The sequence below is a fragment of the Biomphalaria glabrata genome, chromosome 2 (genome assembly GCF_947242115.1).
Source record: "Biomphalaria glabrata chromosome 2, xgBioGlab47.1, whole genome shotgun sequence".
NCBI lineage: Eukaryota > Metazoa > Mollusca > Gastropoda > Planorbidae > Biomphalaria > Biomphalaria glabrata.
In genome coordinates, this window is record NC_074712.1 from 49748209 (window position 1) to 49772024 (window position 23816).

The 23816-nt window shown below is 34.1% G+C and overlaps 2 protein-coding genes across 2 annotated transcripts in view; both read right to left on the reverse strand.

Annotated features, from left to right (window-relative positions):
* LOC106072511 (polycystin family receptor for egg jelly-like) overlaps window positions 1-17300 on the reverse strand; it is a 35400-nt gene extending 18100 nt beyond the window's left edge. Inside the window, exons 1-16 of the mRNA XM_056021088.1 lie at window positions 16739-17300; window positions 15397-15586; window positions 13966-14087; window positions 12282-12447; window positions 10509-11868; window positions 7459-7655; window positions 7027-7197; window positions 6144-6296; window positions 5458-5576; window positions 3771-3938; window positions 3133-3216; window positions 2817-2954; window positions 2339-2426; window positions 1729-1904; window positions 1202-1435; window positions 46-281 (exon numbers count right to left, since the gene is read on the reverse strand). Coding sequence (XP_055877063.1) covers window positions 46-281; window positions 1202-1435; window positions 1729-1904; window positions 2339-2426; window positions 2817-2954; window positions 3133-3216; window positions 3771-3938; window positions 5458-5576; window positions 6144-6296; window positions 7027-7197; window positions 7459-7655; window positions 10509-11868; window positions 12282-12447; window positions 13966-14087; window positions 15397-15586; window positions 16739-17125 — 3989 coding nt within the window. The 5' untranslated portion in view covers window positions 17126-17300. The remainder of the gene's footprint in view (window positions 1-45; window positions 282-1201; window positions 1436-1728; window positions 1905-2338; window positions 2427-2816; window positions 2955-3132; window positions 3217-3770; window positions 3939-5457; window positions 5577-6143; window positions 6297-7026; window positions 7198-7458; window positions 7656-10508; window positions 11869-12281; window positions 12448-13965; window positions 14088-15396; window positions 15587-16738) is intronic.
* A 1404-nt stretch (window positions 17301-18704) lies between these two features.
* On the reverse strand, window positions 18705-19880 carry LOC129924717 (uncharacterized). The gene is made up of 3 exons (XM_056021215.1): window positions 19743-19880; window positions 18860-19126; window positions 18705-18730 (listed from the first exon to the last, which is right to left on the reverse strand). Exons 1-3 carry the CDS (start codon window positions 19768-19770, stop codon window positions 18705-18707), a joined length of 321 nt encoding a protein of 106 aa, XP_055877190.1. The 5' UTR covers window positions 19771-19880.
* Window positions 19881-23816: the final 3936 nt, after the last annotated feature.

Consider the following 23816-nt stretch of genomic DNA (forward strand, 5'->3'; position numbering starts at 1 on the left):
TTTGAGAAAAAAATAGGTTCAAACCCAATAACATATGCTTCTTACGTGTATTCAAATTGGTGATAAAACATTTGAGAGGCATCACCATCAATAAATTGAGGATTTATTGTTTCTAAAGCTTCTGACATGCTACAGTTACTTTCTTCTGTCTCATGGATGACCTTAGGACTTGATAAATTCAATTTGTTACCATCACTGTCGTCAACAGAACCAATAATGATGTCAGCATTGATAAATTTAGAATTTTGTCCTTGTATAAATATATTCTTGGTCTTCACAGCCTAGTAAACATTTGATATCAGATAATAAAAATTGTATTTATTAAAGATATTTTCCTTTTTTTGACAAAAAAATGTTGACAAAATGTAAAATTAACAGCGGATAGGTTGTCACATACTTTAACAAACAAAAGACATATCAAGCACATGTATGGAAGAGTGACAGAGGTCAGAGATGACATTAAGTCTCACTTGATGTCCTCAGTGCTTAATACTTTCATTAATAATCTACATTATTTCTACTTTTTAGACATGCCATAACATTAGCCCCTACGACTACACTCCACATTGATACTAACATAAGTGGGCTCCCCCTTAGTTGATGCATGAGCTGAGTAATTAACTCCCCTTGATAATACCTCTCCCTCCCCTTTCACCAGACTCAGACAGCATTTTATCCACCTCCTAGGTGCCTTAATTTGAATAGTACTTGTACTTGCTTGTCTGTGGTGTGCCAGTATCCCTTATTTTATTATCTTCAAATTAATATCAATTAACAAGTAAATATTACCCTAGGCAAAGCCAAACATAAAAAAATATACTCTATCTCAACATTTGTCACAGGGAGATAAGTAATCTAAATTACTTTAAATGAATTATAAATTCACGAGACTCAAGTAAAAGTAATTTGACAACCATATATCTTCATATCGAGACCAATCTTCATAGTAGGTCTGAACACTGACCTGTGACATGGCGACCTGCGGTCAGTGGAGACCAATAGCTCATTGCCATGTCACAGATCAGAATGACAGAATGAACTTATTCTAGCTAAAGGAGACTATCTAAATACTCTAAATACTAACTTTACTTATTAATAAAAAAAAGACTATTATAACCCTCTAAAATTAACTTTACTTAACAACAAAGGGAGACTATCACATGCTACTTCTGATAGCAGGGATGTAAGTACACATACTAACCTTAACAACCATGGGAGACAAATTCTCCTCACCAACATCCAGCCCATCAAAAGTAAACCCCAGAGGTGGACTGTATTCTGTTGAGTTTTTGACGTCAGCAATAGTGGTCTTTTGGGTTTTCATCAAATAACTTGGTTTAGTTTTATTAAACTTTCCAGTAGGGTCTTCCATTTTAGGCAGCACTGTCAGAAGTTGATCCCATGAGGATGTAATATTGCTAGCAATGCTGTCAATCTAAACAAAATATTGAAATAGTTTTAAACATTTGTAATGAAATGATAATGACTAGAATACCAATAACATGGCTTTATTCGACAAAATTAGACTACAGTAAACAGCACGTCTAGCATACCACTGATGCAGTCTATACACACACACACTGGACATGAAACACACACAATGGCCATGACCTTCAGACACGCTGGACGCACGCAGAAAATCAACTCAGTTACACTACAACATTACAAAAAGTTTTTTAAAAAATTCAACAAAATGTTTTGGTAGCATTCTTTATAGTTAAGGTTTACCTGTCCAGATTTTTCATAAATTTGAAGTTCAAATTTCATTGTCTCTGATTCTATGAAACTCTGAGCTTCTAAGTCACTGAGTCCCTGCTCCAAAGCCTTCAGTTTAATATCAGAAAAGAGCTTATTTATGTCTATTGACTGGAACTCTACGATATTATGGATAACATCTGTTATTTCTAAATATCAGACAAGAAAAACAGAAATTATAAAGTTATTCACTGTCTTCCCATACACCTAAGAAAAAGTAGATAATGTTCAAAATTTTTCTACTTAAATTTTTTATAAAAAAATTTTTTTTATTCTATAATGACATGCTCTTCTTATCGTGAATAATTTCTTGCTATTAGCTTGACTAACTATATTACATTGAAATAACAATTTACAAAGTTCAGTAAAGCTTTAACATTAGTGGCTGCCTGGTCTTATATTATTTGCTTTGGCCTGTAGTCTCAAAGGTCAAAAGTTGGAAGCATATACCCTTCCATTCCCTTCTGTCTTGTTGGAGGTTTGGACTAAGACATAATACTTTTCATTTCTGAAGAGATGTCCAAAACTTGATTAAAAAAAAAAAGAAGTAATGGGAAAGAAAAAAACAGTAACTTGCAATTACCCTCCATGCAATGATTTAAGTCTGGCAATTTGGAATCCATATTTTGTATTTTACTGGACAAAGTCTGTACAGCATTTGAAGCTGTCTCCTGCATTAAAAAAATGTGTATATATTTTAGCCCAATAGACTCTTAATTATTTGAATAGAGCATTTTTTAATTAATATAATGTTTACTTACATATTAATAATGAACTATTATGCCTTACAAAAGGATTTGTTTGACTAATATTTTTAATATCATAAATTGACTTAAAAGTTAGTCAAATAGCTACATTTACATTGCCCAGATGAAATAAAGAAGTTCAAAAACTTAATGAACACTTCAAGAGTTCAAAGTTATGAAAACATTACATTTCAATATTTTTTTCTGATACTTATAATTATCAGATTAATAGATTATATTACACAGGGAACACTTTTAGAAATTACGATCAATGAAAAAAATACTTGTTAGTCCAACAAAACAATTATACTTTACCATTGAATCAGTTGTCATCAGTTTTGTGTCATTAGTCAGAACTGACATGGAGTTAGCCATCATTTGTATTTCTTCAGGAGATCTGGCATGATAATTATCAATTATAACTCCAACTATATCTACTAGGTTTGTTGCAGTCTGGTAAAAATCAATAAAAACATCAAAAGTAATGCATGAGAACAATTCCAAACAAAATTAATACTTATGAAAACCAATTTCTAAATGAAACTTAAATTTTGTTTTAATTTTTTTATTTATTTGTTTAATAAATTTATTATTTAGATCTTAAACTCTTCAATTTAAAAAACTAACATACCTCAGAAAAGGATGAGTCCACTGGATTATTCAAAGGACTTACTGTGGTAGTAGTCGTTACTTGATCTTGACTTACAGATTTAGTCTAGTAAAACGTAAATAAAGTTTTTGTTATTTTTCAAAAAAAAAAAAAAAAAAAAAAAAAAAAAAAAAAAAAACAATAGCAGCAGTACAACATGTTCAGTTTAAAAAAAGTAAAATACCTCTTTAAGACCTTGCATCTATAGGGCAGAGGATGTAAAGGTCATTTGTTTCATTTAATGAGGTCAGTTATTTGGCCAGTTCAATGACCAAAAGCCTTTTTTCTCTACAACTAAAGTCAGGCACCCTTTAGAATTAAGTGGACACAAGGGCATCCTAAAAAAATCCCGAAATTCAAAATGCCAGTCTTCATCAAGATTTGAACCTAAGAACCCTTGGTGTGGAAGCTAAGCACTTTATCACACAAGCAGCATGCCCTCTTGAGGTTAATGATGTATAAATACATTCAAATAAATACTAAAGAGTAAATAAATCAATATACACACACTTTTTAATATTCTATATTGTAATTACATAAATCATGGTGCTTAGTAATTATATTTATTACATAAATTAAGATGCTTGGTGATTATATTAATTACATAAAAAAAGACCTACCATAGATGAGAGGGAAGATGTCAGAGTTGCTGCTCTTTTAGCAATTTTGAGAGAATCTCTGACACTTATACTGGAGTTCATTTTCTTCATCATATCAAACGTAATATCATCCACACTCTCACTGGCAGAGGAACTTGAAATAGTTGGCTGGTTATATTTTGGTGTGATCTGTTTGTAAATAATTTTATTATTTATTTTCATTATTTGACAATAAGAATTTTGGTGAATTTCTTATTTGAATATTATGATAGTTTGTATTTTCCTTCAGATATTCATTTGTCACTCTTAATAATAAATAAAAAGCCTTTTATCCTTATTCTGTTTGGACAATGTGTAATTAGTACTTAAGTTTATTTTTCAGCTATATAAACTTATAGTCTACTGACTCAATGAATGTAGACAACAAAGTTAATATTTATACACACTAGTTGATACTCATGCTTTCTCGCACAGCTATACTCATTGCCAGTGAGTTTTATGTGTCCTTCAATTAGCAATACTTGGTATATTTTAAAGTTAAAATTTTGTGTTTCTTTTTTGGTTGAATCCTATTTATTTTTAATCCTCTGCACTATAACACTCCCCATACATTATTTGGGCCAGCCATTTCTACCAAATCTTGTATAACATAAACTTTCTGACTATTCTTTGGCTTCTCAATGGTATTCAAGATGTAGCTATTGAACTTATAGCATTCCCTTTCTAACTAAAATAAATTAATAGACACAAACACAAGCATGTATACAACTAATAAGAATTGTTTTTAAAAGATGTCTAGAAACAATTTGTTTTGTGTGGCTACAAAATTTTTGTTTGTATCCTTTAAAAAAAAGTATACATTTTTCTCTGCTATCAAACATTGCTGTGTTGTCTTTACTGAAAAGTTTAGGGAAGGACATTAAGAAGAAGTCATTTAAGAAAATCTACAGTTAGTCAAGTTGATGATAAGTAATAAGCAGGTAAAAATTCTTTTTATTATCACTAAGTGGGAGAATTACTGATGAGTGTATCTGTAAATGAGTCAGTTAGGATTTTGCATTATATATAGAGAGCAATTTAAAAATATAGCCTAAACATAAGGACATTTAAAAAAATTATAAGCATCCTGTACATTTAAAGGCAATATTTTCATTGTGTTAGTATATTAAGTATACATTTAGCATGTAATGTCAAAACAATAGTGAAGTATCTTCTCTATTGAAGACAGGGGCTAGAAAAAAGATATTCTAAAAAAAAAAAGGTGGTACTAGAACATTTTATCATTGTTTATTTCTGAAATAAAAGATAGTAGTTATTTTTGAAGGCTAAAAATATTAAAGCTATTAAATCAAACTCTCTATAATAAAATACAGATGGACACATATTTGAGATATAAGTTTTTAAATAAAAGTGCAAATGTTAAAAGATTGAGCACAAAACTTTCAAGATTGTCAATAACGATATCTCTTGTTTTTTTTGATTGTGTTAAAGATAAATTCCTATATATCATCAAGACTTAAATTTCAACAAAATATCTCTTTTGTTAGTTTTGAATCATTCTAATTAATTCAATATCTTGTCTCAAAGAATTTGCTATGCTAAAAGAAAATAGAAGAAAAGAAGTTGTCATTTTTAATAACTTATTCTTATACAATGTTTAAATTGATTTAAACATAAAAAAAACAAGAATAAGCTAATTATCACTGACCTGAACATTGAGAGTATAATTAACTCTGGTCCTAAAAATGTCTATAATATTTACAACCACTCCACAAGTTAATGCAGAGTTTGGGCATTCAGATAATAGAGTTGAGGCTTCAATCTCACCTTTACAAAAGAGAAACAAAATAATACTTTGACACCTACTTATACAAATATATGAAAAAGCATTTTATTGTAGTAAATAATAAAATAAATCAATGTTGGTTTTTAGAGTGGCATCATTTGAAAATCTAAAACAATTCAAGATTTCAAATTTAATGACTTAATGTTTGGAAAAAAAATATTTCACAGCCTGTATGGATTTTTAAGGTGTATTATTTATTTTAGGTTATTAACGTCCAATAAAGTCTTAAATAATAGAAACAAAAATATTTTTAAATTATTAGCTTTTTACTATTTAAGTTTCAAAACAGTAACCACTAACAATATTTTTAAAGTAAGATAAACTCCAAAATAAATTATATGTGCATTAAACTGTGGTTACAATGGTGGTGAGTTCAATCCCACCCATCAAATTCAAATACTAAAAAAACATTTGGACTAAGAGGAGATGCTAATGTTCATTTTTGGAAGGAATATATATAACAGCCCTTAATATTTTTTTTCTCTTTCCAGTTGAAATTTACTAAAAAGCAATAGGACAGATCCTAGAAAATAATGAAGACAACCTACTTCCAAAATAAACCAACTGAAATCCAGCAGATGTTGTCTGATAAACTGAATACTGTAGACCAAAATTTGTATCCAGTTGACTCTTCGTGGGTCGCATCTCTTCATCCTTCCAATCAGTGCATTTAAATGAGAAGATAGTTTCTAAAGCTTTTCCTATGATTGTACAATAAATAAATAAATAATGAAAGAAGACCATTGTCTAAAAACATTTTGGTGTTAGCTTTAAATTGATATTAAAAATAAACTTTTACATCAATATTTATAAGATGCTAATTAGCTTGAATGGTAAGATTGATCATGGATAAACTTAAAATGGGATATTGTACTCCTTTTTTGTTTTGAAGAAATATTTTTTAATTCTAAGAAAAGCCAGCTTTAAACTGGTCTCAAAACTTGGTCATGTGGTTTGCACGCTGGCCTGTCATTCAGACTTATCAATGGTCCCGGGTTCAAACCCTTCCTGCTCTCAACCCTCATCGTCCTGTGGAAGGTTTGGACTAGGAAGTAAATTATCTTCAATTCTGAAGGAACATCCGAACCATGGAAAATATTGGACAAATATAAATGTCAAGGCTGCCAGAATGACAAGAAAATGTTATTCTTTTTATTTTGAAAGTGACTAAAGAGCTACAAGTAGCCCAAAGGAAATAAACATAATTTTAAATGCCAAGAAATGGGGCATCCAGGCCATTCTCAAAATATTGTGAGATTGGAGAATATAAATCTCAGGGAATAGGTTGCTTGGGCTAGCAGGAAAACCAGTGACTTGGCAGAATTTAGGTCATTGGTTATTATGCATGACTAATATGTGGGACGTAATAATCTTCTTTTTTGAAGTAACATCTGTATTATATATTATATAAGATAAGAATTAAGTACTAACCACTAGATGGTTTCACAGTGCATGTCCCACCATAAGGCTTAACATTGGTATACACAACATGCATGGCTTTGGATTCAGCATAATTGCTGACCTTAATATTAAGAACTATAAGGTAAGTGGTAGCCTCTTCCCACCAGCCACCTTCTGTATCGAATCTGCTGCTATTTTGGTCTGGAAAATAAATGTAATAAATAAAGAGTTGTGCTATTTTTACTTAAGATATACATAGTAACCAATTAGATGACATAGGTATATATATATATATATATATGCTTATTTAGAAATACAGAGATGTATGCCTAAACATTAGTAAGAATGCCTAAAGGCTTACCAAAATTTAATTTCAACTAAAATTACTCCAAATTGTTTAAAATCAAAATTCAAAGGCATAGGAAATATAAATATAATTATTGAAAGAAGAAAATAACATACTTGATGTTATTTTTGTTCCCCAGTAAGTGTCAGGAATCTCTTGAAGTGAAAATCCTTGAGGATCATATTTATACACAGACCATTTATAGTGGGCTTCATATACATCTCTGAAAGTGCACCTGGAACACTTATTTATTTCTGCTTCATACACAGTTCTGTCTTCTGTACTGAGTTTTCTATCACAGTTCCAAATACATCTTTAAAAAAGTCAACATTTTGTTAATAAGTTATAGTAGAGGGAGGCGCAGCGGCTGAGTGGTAAAGTGCTAGGCTTCCTAACATAGGGGTCCTGGATTGAAGTCCTGGTGAAAACTGCGATTTTTAATTTTGAGATCTTTAGGGCACCTCTGAGTCCACCCAGCTCTATTGGGTACCTGACATTAGTTGAGGAAAAGTAAAGGCTGTTGGTCATTGTGCTGCCAACTTGATACCTTTGTTAACCGTGGGCCACAGAAACAGCTAAGATGACCTTTACATCATCTGCCCTATAGATTGCAATGTCTGTAATTTAATGTTGCATTTTCCCCAGCTAATGTCAGATACACATTAGAGGTGGGTGAACTTAGCAGTAATCTAAAGATCCTGAAACTAAAAATTCTAGTTTTCAACAGGATTCGAACCTGGAACCCATATGTTTGAAAGCCAACCGCTTCTCCACCCTGCCTCTTCTTTTAAATGAAAAGATCTTGATCTATTAGTGATCCAAATCTAGATTTACTCTAATACTACTAAAAAAAAATAATATCTAGCACTAGATCGAGTGTCACTATATAGAGCTAGAGTAGACCACTAGAGACTAAAGTAGAATTAGATCTACCAAAAGATAATTAAAAAAATACTTTATCGAACAAGTCTAGCCAGTGCTAGATCTAGACTCGAGTCTAAAATGTCTCAACTGGAGGAAGTGGTCATTAGAAGAGACGATTGGGCCAAACAATTGTGAAGCAAAACAAAACCCCGTTAGAGTGCTAAATTAAGGACCGAGTCCAACGCACTAGTAAGGATGAAAGAGAGCCCTAACAATCATGTCACTTAGCTCACTGCAATATTCGCACGTTCCTCAAGAGAAGGGGCTCCCTTTCTTATGGCGGACACAATACACAGTGATACACAGTATAGTCCAGAGCCAATAATGGGGAATTTTCCCTGTCCCAGCGTGCTCGACCTCTAATATGTGTTGTGAGCGTCTAAAATAAACAGTATAGGCCTATTCAATTATAAGTCATTAATCATTATAGCTCTTTTAAATCTTTTAGTTTTATTTATTGCTAAGTTTAATATAAAACTCATAGGCCCTATGCCCTATATATATGGTTGTAAAAGTTGGACGCTGAGGCTGAAAGAAGAATCCAAGCTTTTGAGAGTAGATTAAATGCTACAGAAAATGCTGGGTATCAGATTACATGAAAAGAAAACTAACGAGTCTGTACTTTTACAAGTCAACACTCAGGCTTGCTTAAAAGAAGAACTCTTCAATACTGTGAAGAGACTAAAGCTGAGCTGCATTGGTCATGATTTACCTTTACCTTTACCTATCCCTTAGTCTGTTGGACCGTTGGGGCACCAGGCAAGATTTGTCGACCGTCTTTCTCCATTCCTCCCTTTTTTTTGCCTTGATCAGAACCTCTCTCAATGGCAGGCCTGTCCATTCTTTAATGTTGTCCTCCCATCGCTTTTTCTGTCTGCCTCTTCTTCTTTTTCCTGGCACTGTTCCCTGAAGAAAGGTCTTTGCGAGCCCCGTAGATCTTGTAATGTGGCCAAAGGTTTTAAGCTTTCGTTTTTTCACAATAGTAAGCAGGTCGTCATGAGCTCCGATCGCTACAGTAACCCTGTCTCTGATTTCTTGGTTTGTGATGCGGTCTTTGAATGTGATGCCTAGGATCCTTCTGTAGCATCTCAATTCCATTGCTAGGATCCTCCTCTCAAGCTCTGCATTCAACGTCCACGACTCGCAAGCATATAAAAATGTGGCCATGACCAGAGAGCGCATCAGTCTAATTTTGGTGCCGAGGGCTAAGCCCTTATCTTTCCATATTATTTTAAGTTTTGAAAGGGCTGCTGTGGACTGTGCTATTCGAGCCAATAATTCGGGTTTTGTTCCCTCATCTGAGACAATAGCTCCGAGGTATTTGAAGCTTCAAATACCTTGGTCATGATATCACTATCAAAAGTCATTCTCCTCACAGTGGAGGGAGAACAAAGAAAAGGTCGTTTTAAGGAAACATAAAAGATAACATAAAAGAATGGGCCGGCCTCTCTCTTAATATTCTGCTAAGAACAGAGAAGGGATTTCGTTACGCGAACTGTCACAGCACCCCTACGACTATATGAGATGATAAAGCAATTAAAATAAAAAAACAATACTTAAAAAAAGACAATTCTTCTTTTATTCCTCTGACCACCCTTTGTAAGAGCGATTATTTCGCTCTAAATAACTTACAAATATTTTTTCCCCCTCTTCTACTACCACCCCCCACCTCATCCCCACCCGAAAAAAAAGCGTATGATAGGCCTATAGATCCAGACTTAGAAGACAAGCAGGGACATACTGACGCTGATGACACACGTCTGTTTCTATACCTACAAAGACCACATCACAAATGAGGAAATTGTAAACAGAATCACAATGGCAATTGAGCCACACGATGACCTGCTGACCATTGTCAGAATAAGCAAACTTTAACTCTACGGCACTATCTGGGCTCGCAAAAACTTTCCAGAACAGTACCAGGAAAAAGAAGAGGCAGACAGCGATGGGAAGACAACAAATATTGATGGACCTATCATTGAACGAGATTCTAGTCAAGGCTAAAGACAGATAGAAAAGAGAAAGACAGATAGAAAAGAGAAAGACTGTTGACAGATCCAACAGACTAAGGAATATGTGAAGGTGTTCTTTTCAAGAGACAGACAATGGAAAGAAATGGCTGGATGAAGCAACGGTAACATTTCACCAATTGAAGAGTTTTTACACGATGGATGTGTTATCGCAAATTGGATGTAGCGACCCTGACAGGGATTTAGGACAGTAATAATTAAATATTACTTACTTTATAAAGACTTCAATAATATCGGAATCTAATAGTTCGACAGTTTGGGTGGCTATTTCAAAACGGCTGTCCTTTGTTATAATAGCTTCAAAGAGTATTAACTCGTTCACTCGGAACGCCGTCGTACTAATAGTCATCTTGCCTTCTGATGGTGTAATTATGGCGTTACACGTTGGCAGCTGTCTGTAGCTGAGATCGTTGTGGTAATAAGGCAAGGCATATCTTGTGATACTTTCAGGATGTGACAGTTTGTAGCAAGACCAGGAAAAGGATAACTCACTGTCTGCAGGAGACAACGGTGGATCATAAGACACTGAAATAGCGTCCAGTAGCAACTCCTTGCCAATTATGACTTGTCTGTATATTCCTTTATCTATCTTGACCACAAGAGGCGGAGGTCCAACTTCTAAATACATTTCGTCTGATTCCTTCTCCCTTTTACCAATAACAGAAATGTTTAGTTCAAGTTTATACAGACCTGATGATTTGATATAGACAAAATCCATAACAATAGCTTTAGGTTGGGTAATGTCTTCTTTGATCCATGTATAATTTTTAACTAAGTCTTGATGACTCAATGTAAGATTTGGAGGCAACTCCCAAGTGTTCTTCCAGACCTGCCATGTTATATTAAACTGATCCGATTCGTCGCAGGCACTGGTTCTTTCAGACCTGCCGCTAATTTTAGGAAGCGTTGTCAGCCAGGCTTTTAATGGCGTTGTCGGGTCTCTGTAGGTTGATTCAAACAAGTCAATGGTTGAAATACATGGCACGTATGTTTCAAAGTCACAGTAAATTTCTTCTGTAATATTGTACACTTCAGTGCTGGCCGTAACTCTCTTCATTCCTACACCGGAGTAAGTGACATTGATATCAACTACGCTTACATCTGGTGGCATTGTTGCATTGGATAGTTCTGGATCCATATCGATGTCTACTATTAGAGTTGAGTCCCACAAATATCTAACAAGTTTGAATTTTGTCTGTTCGTTGATTCTAACCATAGAGCGATGTTTTTCTTGATAAAAATCAACCAAGACTCCAATGCGTAGACTCACCACTGAAGAGTGCGACATATTAAAGGAATCGAAGGTCACATTGATTCGGTAATTCCCTCTTCTGACAAACGTATGCTCAACTAATGTTTTATTTTCTGAAAATGTGAAGGACTCATTGGATTCTCCAGGCCCGAAATCTATAGTAATCAACAAATCAGGATAATCCCCTTTTAAACAATTTTGGATAATCTTGATTGACCCAACGGCGTTTCCATCAACAGGATAAGGTTCTGGATTTCTTAAGACTTCAACAGAAGAGTGAATAGCTGGAGACACTATTTGAAATGTGACCTGACCTTGAACTGTAAGAAAAAGGAAAAAAAAAACAGGTTCAAATTTTGAATTGTTTCAAATGTAGACTGGACACTAGCTGTTAAGTAATAATTCATGTATCTTGTTGTTTTTTGGTTTTCAATTTCTTTCGAAAGCTTTAAAATGATTTATTTATTTATTATTTTGTAGTGTCTAAAAGCATTAAAACATTGTGCAAAATGGCGTTTTTATGCAAAATAGGAAAGAACTTCGTTATTACTAAAATGATTAAAGACGAGAATAGTTAATGTTAGTAAAATCATAACTGCATGGTCGTGTAGTATGCGATCTGAACTTTCGTCACCTTAGTTCTTGTTCGAAACCTGTACTCCGCCATCATCCGTGGTCCTGCAGAATGTTTGTGCTACGACCTAACAGAAACATCATAATCTTTACAAGTTACCTTTTGAAATAGGATTTTCGCACATCACTGAGGCTGTATATTTTCCTACTTCAGTGTAGATATAATTTTTGGTGTAAATATACAAGGTTTTTGTGTCTGGCCTTAAATCGACGTCATAAGTTTGAATTTCGGGGGTGCCATCACCCCAGTCCATGGTACAGTTTGGCTGTAATAAAAAAGAATGACATATTTTTGGTCCTCAAGATTACGAATACAGTGACTTGAAATCAGTCAGAATAATACAGCTGGTCCCCTAGGGAAATGTTCGTTTCTTTCAAGTTTAGATCTCACATATTAAACATTCTACAATTCTATTGAAAAGCTAATGATACCCAACTAGAATACTAGCTGACCATTTCATCACATTAGATGTTCGTGTTCATCGCTCCTGAAGCCTCTGCTTGGCTCTCATTGCCATGGCGAGCTCGAAGGCTGGGATCTACAAGGAAGTCCTTATGATTCCTACAACACATTAACCCGTGTGATGCTCTTGAGGAACGGCGTGCGGTACTTCGGAAGCACACTGGAAATTAGAGTTACTTTTCCTTGTTCGACTTCTACATGTCCACATATAAACGTTTCAAAAAGGATGCCAGAATGAGTCATTGGGAGGGGAGGGGGGATTTATACACCCAAATTTTACCATCAATTTAAATGAACTAAGATTTTATTAGCAGTGCTCTCATGATTTGTTTTAAAGTAACTAATCACCAGAACTCTAACGTTGCCACAAAACTCCATATAAAAGTAAAGTTTCCCTTCAGACGTTGCGATCTATGGGGCAGATGATGTTAGGGTCATCTGTTACTTTGGCCAACGGTTAACGAGCTGGCTGCCATGTGGCCATCACAATGACCAACCGCCTTTACTTTCCCCAACTAAAGTCAGGTACCCATTAGAGGTGGGTGGACTCAGGAGCACCCTAAAATTCCCGAAATTGGAAATTCTAGTCTTCACCGAGATTCGAACCCAGGACTCCAGGTTCGGAAGCCAAGCGCTTAACCACTTAGCCACCGCGCCCCACAAAGCTCTAAAGAAATATTTTGTATAGTAGGAGGTAGGTTGCTGGCAGTTTTTAGTTCATAGCTTTCGATATTCGCTTCCTGTCCTCTTATCTTATCTTATCAAATACAGCCTTTACTTCAAAAAAGAAGATCACGTCCTATGCGTGTTCCTTGGTCAATGTAGTCCTGCATGTTAACCAATGAGTTAAATTCTGCCAAGCCATGGTCTTTCCTGGCTGGCTCCAATAGCATTAGGGAAGAGGGAGCATTTGTACAAATTTGTCCTTCATGTGGAAGAGGAATGTGCCTTTATTCTTGTGTCTTTCTGAGTATATTATTAAATGTTGTTTTTGCTATTTGAAAATTATAGTTCAGTGTTTTATGTATAATTGCTACTTTTCTTGTTTATCTGCCCTGCATTTATATGCCATATATATGGATGGCACAAAACTCTCTATATGAGTCTTGATTTTGTTTTTTACTTTGGTATGTTAATTATGAATATTGATACTTGAAACCAGTATTTTGTATTGTATTAGCACAAAGTGATGCATTTTTTTCTTTCGTTTCATACTTTTTCGTTGTCCTTTCAAATCTTATTTCTACCGATACTATGAAAGCTACCAGAACACTTCAGTATTTTAGTCAGTCTATTTAAACTTTGGCTCTTAGTCACTTACTGTAGATGGTCTGTCAGAGCTATAAGTTGCTGTATTGACAACTTTCAACGCTATGCCAACGAGATCTTTAGGATAGAAAACACCAGTACTACTTCTGTGATCTGAAGGTTCATAACTTAAATCTGAAAAACACAATTTAAAAAGGATTATTTCTACATGAAGCACGTGAACGCGAATCAGTTGAATTTCCGTTGTATCCACCAGACTCTTGCGTTATACAATCGAATTAACCAATGGGCCTACACGCAAGACAACGGTGTCTATTTTTGGACAAAGCTTACATCAACTCACTTTGTCTGTCTGGTAAAAATGGTGTACACGTTATTTCTACTATTTTCAATTTTCGGATCAATTTTCGGATCAAGTTTAAACTTTGCACAATAATTAATGGTCCCTAACACAGCATTAATAATAATAATAAAAAATACCCAATAAATAAACTAGTGGAAATACATTTAGTTTTGTTTGATATAGAAAAAGGGAAATAAATTCCACAGTATTTAGTCCTGAAACTGTAAATGTGCAGTTCTTTCCCGTATATAAGCCTTTTTAATTCTGCTTGTTTCTCTTTTATCTTTCCACAGTATTGTCAAAAACTGATTGTCCAGACTGATTCTCACGGTCAACATTATAGAGTGATTGTTCATTGAGTTGTTTTGTTGTTTTTTTTAATGAAAATCGTTTGCATTTTGATTGGATTTTTAACAATATCCACAAAGCTTGACTTTGTACGTTAGTTTCAACAGTGACACTTTCTCTTTTTTTGTCCTCTGATAGAGATATACTCTTAGGCCTATTGTAGGTCATCTAACATTGATTATCTTTGTGGTTTAATGAGGTCATAGTGATCAAAAACTTCTTCCACACCTATTCTGGGATCAAGTTGAAACTTCGCACAATTCTTCATTGACATAGACAAGACATGAATCAATTTTAAAAAGTATCCAATTAGACAATTAATTACTGGTATATCAATTATTTTGTTTCATAGCAACAAGGGATACTTATACTTAAGTATTCAGAAATATGGCTAAATTTGTTGGGTTTAGTTCCCTTAAATAATTGTTAACGCTATTTCTCCCTCACGCATTCTTCGACCAAGTTGATTCTGTAAACAATTATTTATTGTACCTAACAAAACATGAATCAATAAACATAAACAAAAATACTCAATCAGTCAATTAATTAGTGAAATAATTTATACACATTTTAGACATAGTTTTAAGGAAGGAGTTATTCCCTTTTAGATAAGCTTTGTTGTTTTAAAAATTGTTTTTTTTTATATTTTGCTTTTGTTTTCTTTAATCTCTGACGATTCTTTCAAGAAAAAAAAGATGTTCTGACCCTAATCCAAACTTCCTGTAGAATGTCAAGAATGTTGTAATACTCTAATGATCAAACAATTCAATTAACATTCACAGTTACATTTACCTATAACACTTGGCTCTATAGGAGAAATGACTGCAAACGAAACATTTTTTTCCAGTTTCTCTAGACATGATGACGTGACTGTTACACGAAGAGTGTACCGACCTAAGGACAATGGAGTGAAACTGGCCATCGCTGACAAACTGTTGATGATGGTTTGATTGCAAGCTACAGTACTGGAGGCTAAGGTTATCTGTGAAACACATAATTGTAGATAGAGATGGAAAGAGTGAGATGAAAGACCATGAAATGAAATCGTCCCTTATTTTAACAATTTCGTAAAAGTTTAATTCTAAAATTGCATTTCAGGTCTTGATCTTAAACCTTTTACATTGAAACATACACCACAATGGTATTTAAAATTTCAAGTCACAGAATGTCAATGAGTGTATGTCAATATACGTGTTTGTCAATTGGTGTGTCAATATGCATTTGTTAATGTATGTGTGTGTCAATATACATGTGACAATGTCTGTCGATGTGTGTTGGTCAATGTATGTCTGTACATAGGATATGTTGTGTACGAAAATGTTTACACGTGATTAATTAGTTCTTCAAAAGTGTAAGAAAACTGTGTATGTCAAAAATTGTATTTGAACATGCCAGACTTTTTATAATCTCCTTTTTTTAAATATTAACACAAATCTTAATTTAATTTTGTTTAAAATGTTTATGTGAACTGAATAAATATTTATTATTTCAATTTCATTGGGTGAAATATATTTCCGACTTCTATAAGAACATTTTGTTGACTTTTTCTTTCACTGTCAGTCTACATTCGTTCAGCCAATCGCTCAATTTGAACTTCTCTAACGCTGCAACCGTTTATCTCTGTACTAGATTGTAAATATAGACATTCTGCTTTTACCTTTAATTTGGTAGTTATAAATATTATATATTTCATAAGACAGGTCCTGTCGCTTCTAAAAAGAAAGAATAGGATCTATTGAGAGATTCATAGGGCAGGTGACGTTATGTTCAAGAGGTCCATAAGAGAGATGACGTTATTTTCAAGAGACCATTCGACAGATGACGTTATGTTCAAGAGATCCTAGTGGTGGATAACGCTCTGTTCTAGAGATTCATTGGGCAGTTGGCGTCATGTTTACCTTAACTGTTTCTATGCAAATGGATTACTTTTATGGTATTATATATATATATATATATATATATATATATATATTAATTTTCTCCACCAATTTAAAGCTTTGTTTTTTCAATTTAATATTTCAGCAAAATGGAATTCATTCCTTTTTAAGTTACATTTGGATTTCAAACTTGAACTATTCGGCAACTATTTAATTAAATATGAAGAAATGATCCACTCCAAAGTCCGTAAACTCACCTGAAATTTAAAAGTTACATTCAACCCAAACGTCACGTTTGCCTTGACGATAGATTCTACTTTTACAGGGAACACCGGGTCACAGTCAACTGTTAGTCCTTTGAGCACAGGACGTGGAGTTAGGGTCAGATTCTTTGTGGCGTATTCTGTTTCCTGGGTAATTCCAGTGTGGGTTGTTTGGAAAATGCTAGTGGTATATTGGGTTTCCTGGGTTGTTTCATTGACAGAGGCTAGTGAGGTGTTGATGGCGTTTTCTGTTGCAGTAGTAACGATAGGGGACGTTGCTGTGGTGTATTGAGTTGTCTGGGTTGTGTCAACGGATGGGAATTGTGTTGTGTTGTCGACCGTGTAATTGGATGTCGTAGTAGTCTCCAGAGGCTTGATCATACTGACATTGACCAACAGATAGTCTGTCACTGAAGAAAAAAAAAAAGAAACTAAAAATAAATAGTCACTTATTAACTTTCATTCAAGATGTAGATGTAAATCTTCGTGTGAATATAACCTAAATATGTTACATATCACGTATTAATATACGTTAGCCTGGCACATTGTTAGACCTTATTGCAGAATTTTCAGCTCAAATTTAAAGAAAGGTAATAACTCATTCATCGATTAATTACTAGTGAACCAAAGGTCAAATCATTCCGGCACACGTTGGTTCTTGCGTCAATGAAATATATATCTATATGCTACGGTCAAAACCCGAAGTGAGGCCAGATCTCAAAATAGCCGGCCATTTCGAGAAATGACCCATGCTTGTGGCCAAAACCCGATGTACTTGAAATTAAAAGCGATAATTCTACTTTGGCCGGGCTTTTCGCAAAATGCCGGTACATCCATGGCCAATAGCCGATTTGTGGTGCAGCAGTTGATTTCTTTGTAATATCGGTTGGCTTTGCTGTGACGATCTTCTTCTTCCTCGTTCTCATTTTTTTGTTGGAGCGTTGAGATGACTAGACCAATATATGATCTAATCTGCGCAGTGGTTTCCAAATCAGGCAGCTCTCCATATAGTTTTCTTTCTATAGGGGTGTTTTGGGGCCAGTGTCTTCTAGGGGCCTCATGGTAAGGAAAACAGTTTAGAAGGACATGGTCAGCATTCTCTGATGACACTCCACATGGGCAAATTTCACTGGTTCCAATTTTGAGCTTCGGTACATATGTTGACTCAGTCTGTTGTGTCCGGTTCTGAGTCGAAAGATTAGACGTTGATCTTGTCGTGATAGGCATCATCTTTCTTGTGATTCGAATGAGAGCTTGTCCATTTCTTATTTATTTTATTTACTTTTAGTTTCTTCATTTCTTCTGGATAGAGTGCAATGTTTAATTGTGAGTTTGTTCTCATCTTTTGGCGAGTTTGTCAGTCTTCTCATTTCCTTCTAAAAAGCTATACATTGAAATATACAACCAAGTGCTCAACGCATTGATGAAGATTTAAAAATAAAAATCTAATGGGTAATTCGATATATTCTCTAAAATAAAATCGCTTGTCAAATTAGTTAGTTTTATTTGCACATGATCATTTCCTGACGACTCTGGCCGATCATTCCTGGCCCTTTCACGAATTTGCTGTCCTAAATTACGAAATGGTGGGCCAGATGGCGCATTTGCCGATTTCGTGTTTTGTCCCTGACCCCATCCCATCGTCACAGTGCAGGCAGACAAGAATGAACGAAATCCAAAGAAGTAATTAGTTCAGTGGGCATACCATTGTATCTGTGTGTACACTTTGATGTACTAATATAAGAAAACGTAGTTTTCAATCTGAAATAGACTTCTAGAACAGAATAAGAAAATGAAAGAACTTGCAAAGAACTTACACCATATGTTTTGTTTGACAAATTATAAACTAAACATTTCAAAGAAAAGGAAAAAGAAACAACACAATATGGTCTGTCTTGGAACCATATCTATTGCAAATAGTTTTACATTGTGTATTAGTAGTGCATGTCCTTGCAAATAGTCAGATCCATTGAAATCTATGTGAAACTGGAAGAATGTATGATTAAAAAAAAAAGAAACAGAATACAATGTTTCTACTCGCAATTACAAAAAAGAGTGATTCAGAGTGATTTAGAAAAACAATCTGTACTAATAGTGAACACGTGAGTCCCCTACCGTTGATTATAATCAAATCTCTGACTTGAAAACTCATCTGTTGCATTGAGTTGACGGTGTAGTAGCGAGAGTAGGTCTCGTTTGAAATGCTGACGTTCACCATGAAGCTGTTGTCGTTCTGAACGTTGACAGTCTCGATGCAAGCTTCATTCTCTACACGTCTTAGGGCGATAGTGCTGTTGTCATAGCCGGAGATGAAGATGTTCTCCAAAGAGAGAACCTGGGTTAGCCAACAGCCAAGCAAGAAGAGGCAGACCTGCAGGTAACCTGTTTGGAAATCAAGTGTGTGAGTTTAAGAGAAGTGGATTCAGGGGCTGCGTTAGAAATACACGAGACATGGGCACGGCTGCATAACGTCTCCCCCCCCCCCCTGTCTTTTCCCAACTGGTCCAGACAAGTGATAGGATCATAGCGTATTGAGAAAACATGAAATTCCGCTAAACAAAAAAGGACCTCATTCACCAATCGTAAACAAACAACTTTGAGTCACGTGATTCTCTATCTCTTCTATACAAATTACGATCTAATTTTAATCAACAATAACGTGAAAGTTTTTTTTTCATTGTTTTATCAATATTATCACGTGACCGTTTGCTTTGGTGAATGAGGTCCAATGAGATTTGTTCTAGTTAGTCTAGATCTAATACAAATTTAATGACACGACTGATCCAAACGACACCTAATATAAGCTTTGTTTTTTAAAAGTATTTTCTGAATGTTTTTCTTGCTCCACCTTTGTGTGGCTTTCAAAACGAGGAGAGAAAATAAACTTCTCTTTAATCTGGTTAGAATAAGCGAGAACAACAATGTAAATATGCAAACACAATGTTTGATACAAAGAAAGAAAAGTAAGTCAACATATGAATCATAAAGCTAAACCTACTACTAAAGTATGAAATCTTCCTAGTCATTGTATCTTCATATAACAACCAAGTAAAAACAGTGATATGACTACATAACAGTGTACTTGTAACTGTAGTTAGACTGACGACTGAACTACATAGATCTACATCCAGCTCCTTAGTTATGGATTGTTACAGCTGCTACGATACACCACTCTTCATTTTTTTTCCTGGTGGAGCGCAATGAACAAGACCTTGAGGCAGAAACGGTGGGGACAAAGAGAGGTACTCATGATTGTCTGCCGAGTTTTGATGACACTTGTAAGTGGTTCCCCTAAGTCACGCATTATTAATGTAAACAACCTCTGACCAGATCCTCGAACGATTCCATTGTCATTCGTTTTTTTTCCCACTAGTTTTCTATCGCTGTGGCTGGATGTATCATAGTACAGTTCTATAAATATATGCTAACTTCGAAAAATATATAAATAATTGCGCAATGAAAATATTTGCCAAATTTACAAACTCATTAAGATTTATTTATTTATATCAACCGTTTCTTGCCATATGTATTCATTTATTCTCTTCTCGACACCAACAACGCATATCAAATTTTGAGATCAAATTTCATTCAATGCTGAAAAGTGTTTTGTTTCTTAGTGTTGAAGACTATTATTATTTTAAAATATAAAATTCAAGAAAAAAAAAGAATTTCTTTATAGGTCATTCTGGATAAGGTTATTTCTTTTTTTTATTATTGATTTATTTATTTGTGCATTGTTTACTTATTTTAAACATTAGTTTGAAGCTAGTTTTAAAAGGGTATCATGAAAGCTCTCCAATGGATTCTCTTCCTGGTTTCTCTCTTACATACATTGTAAATAGCATGAAGCAATCTTTTTTATCGTATTTTGGAAAAAAGGAATTCGCCAATCAAGAAATTATCACCAAGATACGAGTGAGATAAAGATATTGTAGTGTGACTTGTTTGGCCGTTCTCGTATAATCTTTAAATTGACTTCATTTACATTGCAGTGAATTACAGAACATTGCAGTGAATTACTGAACATTGCAGTGAATTACTGAACATTGCAGTGAATTACTGAACATTGCAGTGAATTACTGAACATTGCGGTGAATTACTGAACATTGCGGTGAATTACTGAACATTACACGGAATCGCTGAACATTGCAGTGAATTACTGAACATTGCAGTAATTTACAAAACATTGCAGTGAATTACTGAACATTGCAGTAAATTACTGTACATTGTAGTAGATTATAGAACATTGAAATTAAATGAAATACTGAACATTAGAGGGATGGAGGGTGGCAATCTTCAATAAAAAAATATATATTAAGAACACTTCTTTCTCGTCACATTGTATCAAACGATAACAAAATGTCAGCTTCTATCTTGTCGTACAGCTAGTTTTATAAATAACTATTTAAACTACCCTTGCTTTCAAAAGTTCATGTTTCGGGTAAGGGAAAACAAGCCACAGTAGTCTCCCATTCTTACGCGAACTCTAAAGCGTGGCTGTTGATTCACTTCACCGGTATTGAAGCGTTGACACGTATGTAAAGCTCTTTAAAAAAATCATCTATACTAGAGCCTAGCAAAAATAGGATTAATGCATCACAATCAGATGAAGTGGTGCTTAGTTTGTGGAGCGCAAGGACTTCTCGACCAGCTTTTTTTGTTTGTTTGTCTGGGTTTATCTAGGAATGTCGACTGTAGGCATAGGCATCCGTAAATGTTAGCACCTTTGTAGCAAAAGCCTTTGGATCTATTTCATTGGTTTCTCTGGTTTATATTTAATTCAATAGGCTGCGAGCACACAATTCAGTTTGAACTAGATATACCTACTTCAGTTGATCTGTTGTTCTACTTCGGGATTTGTAGAATAACATTTGGACTTTTTTTTTTCTTGTTGTAATCTCTAGTGTCGCACTTCTAAAGTTGTTGAGGTATCGACCTTTCAAACATTGTTCTCAGCATCTGTGTTTTTTTAAGCACTTTATCCCGTCTCTATTTTTTTCAGCATTCTCTTATCTACTCTCTCTCTTTCTCTCTTTTTTTTCTCTCTCTTATCTACCCTCTCTTTCTCTCTCTCTTTCTCTGTGACAAATCAAAATGACACGTTGTATTTTTTTACCCGTGAATAAAATTTCTGTAGATTAAAAAAAAACGATTTACAAATTTAGTATTTAAAAAAAAAAGATTCAAATCATTATTTTAATATTGAAGAATTATTAGTCAAAACGAAATGTTTTGAGTTTCCTAATTATATGCGTTTATAACATGTCATAAATTAACTTTTAATTCTTGATTATCCCATTGTTGATTTACTAGTGAAGGCAATGTAATAACCCTTCTAGCTATGGGTGTTTGTTTTATTAAGTATCAAGCCGTGAATCTCTCTTAACGTATTTATATTTCTGTAGTTTGGTCAATCTTAATGTTCATCAATGCCAAAAGTAAACTAGTAAACTTCAAATGATATTGACGTATATATTGACAAATGAAATGACTGTTGCTACAATGTTCATTGATACAATTTACGTCTAGAGATTTTGTTTTCATTTCTATTTATTATATAATACCATATCGAATGCTGAAATATTTGGAACTATAACATATAGACGCCTAGCTAGATAAAATGATTAGTACCGAAATTTCAACAATTTTATCACTTTCTTCAGCAACACTAAGTTTAAAGCAGTTTGAAGTATCCTTAGGCAACCCATTTACACTGCACGAGTGAAGTACTCCACACAGGCGCACACAACCTCCAATGACCCGGAGATCCTATGACTTGAACAATACTGTTCCATTTATATGAAGAGTTACAACGTTAAAACAACAAGCGTCGTTAAAAGTGATAAGGGGGCACAATTCACTACCACAATTTAAAAACATCATAGGCCTATGAAATAGTACTAGACTTACAGTGGATAATATAAAGCAATGAACTGAAGAGATGTTTATATAGAGACGTTTAAATTGTTCTTTTTTTCTTTAAAATTAATATAAAAATAAGGATTACTTGGTGCTAGAGTGTACATAAGTAAAGTTTAAAATCCAGTGAAAAAAATTGGAAACTATAAGGTTTATAAGGGACACAAAGAATAAAAGTGACAGCAATGTGAAAATAACAAAACAGTGTATGGTATCCTTTGAAAAAACAAAAACAAAGCTTATCTAAAGGGGAAGAACTCAGTCCTTAAAACTATATCTACCAATAATGTACACGTTTCTTCCCTTATTCGATCACAAACAAAATAATTAATTACCAATAATTAATTGACTAATTGAGTATTTTTGTTTCCTGATTCATGTTTTGTTAGGTACAATAAATAAATGTTTCAAGTATCAAGAGCGTTAGGGGACTTAATCCACAAATTTAGCCATATCTGTAAATACTGAAGAATTAGTTCCCCTTTCTAATATTATACAAAGTAAGGAATTACCAGTAATTGATTAGTTAGTCATTGATCGATTGGTCTGAAAAACGCTGATTGGTTATTTTTTTTTTATTCATTCATGTCTTTCCACATCCATGAATAAGACATGCGGGGTTTCAGCCAGATCCGAGATTGGTTGTGGTAGAAACAACGTGAACACACCAGACAAACAGAGTGAGTTGGTATTAGGTTTGTAAAACATATAAGAGTACAAAAGTGTCAAGAGACGATCTCTGTGAGATTTGGATGTAACAAAAGAGTTGAACAATATACGAGGGAATTTCTCTTTTAAATAAATAACACTATCTATTCCGGTTCATCGGTTTATTTGTATATAATCCATAGTTCTAGTGTCAACATGCGTACGAATTTGTGACTTTTGGTTTACCAAGGAGAGTCATTATCGTGACATATGACAACACAACGTAGCTTAAAGGGCTGATGCTCTTCTTTTGGCTTTCTGAGCGAGTTGTTCTCTCCCTTTTATTTAATACATCAGGTTGTGTCCGTGCTGTAATGTCTTTCTAAATTGCATATATTTATTATTTTTATATAAGTACAAATAATAGCTAAAGACCTAAGTGAATACGAAATATGAGTCTTTTAGGTTCTGTTCTATATATGATATATATATACATATCCCATAC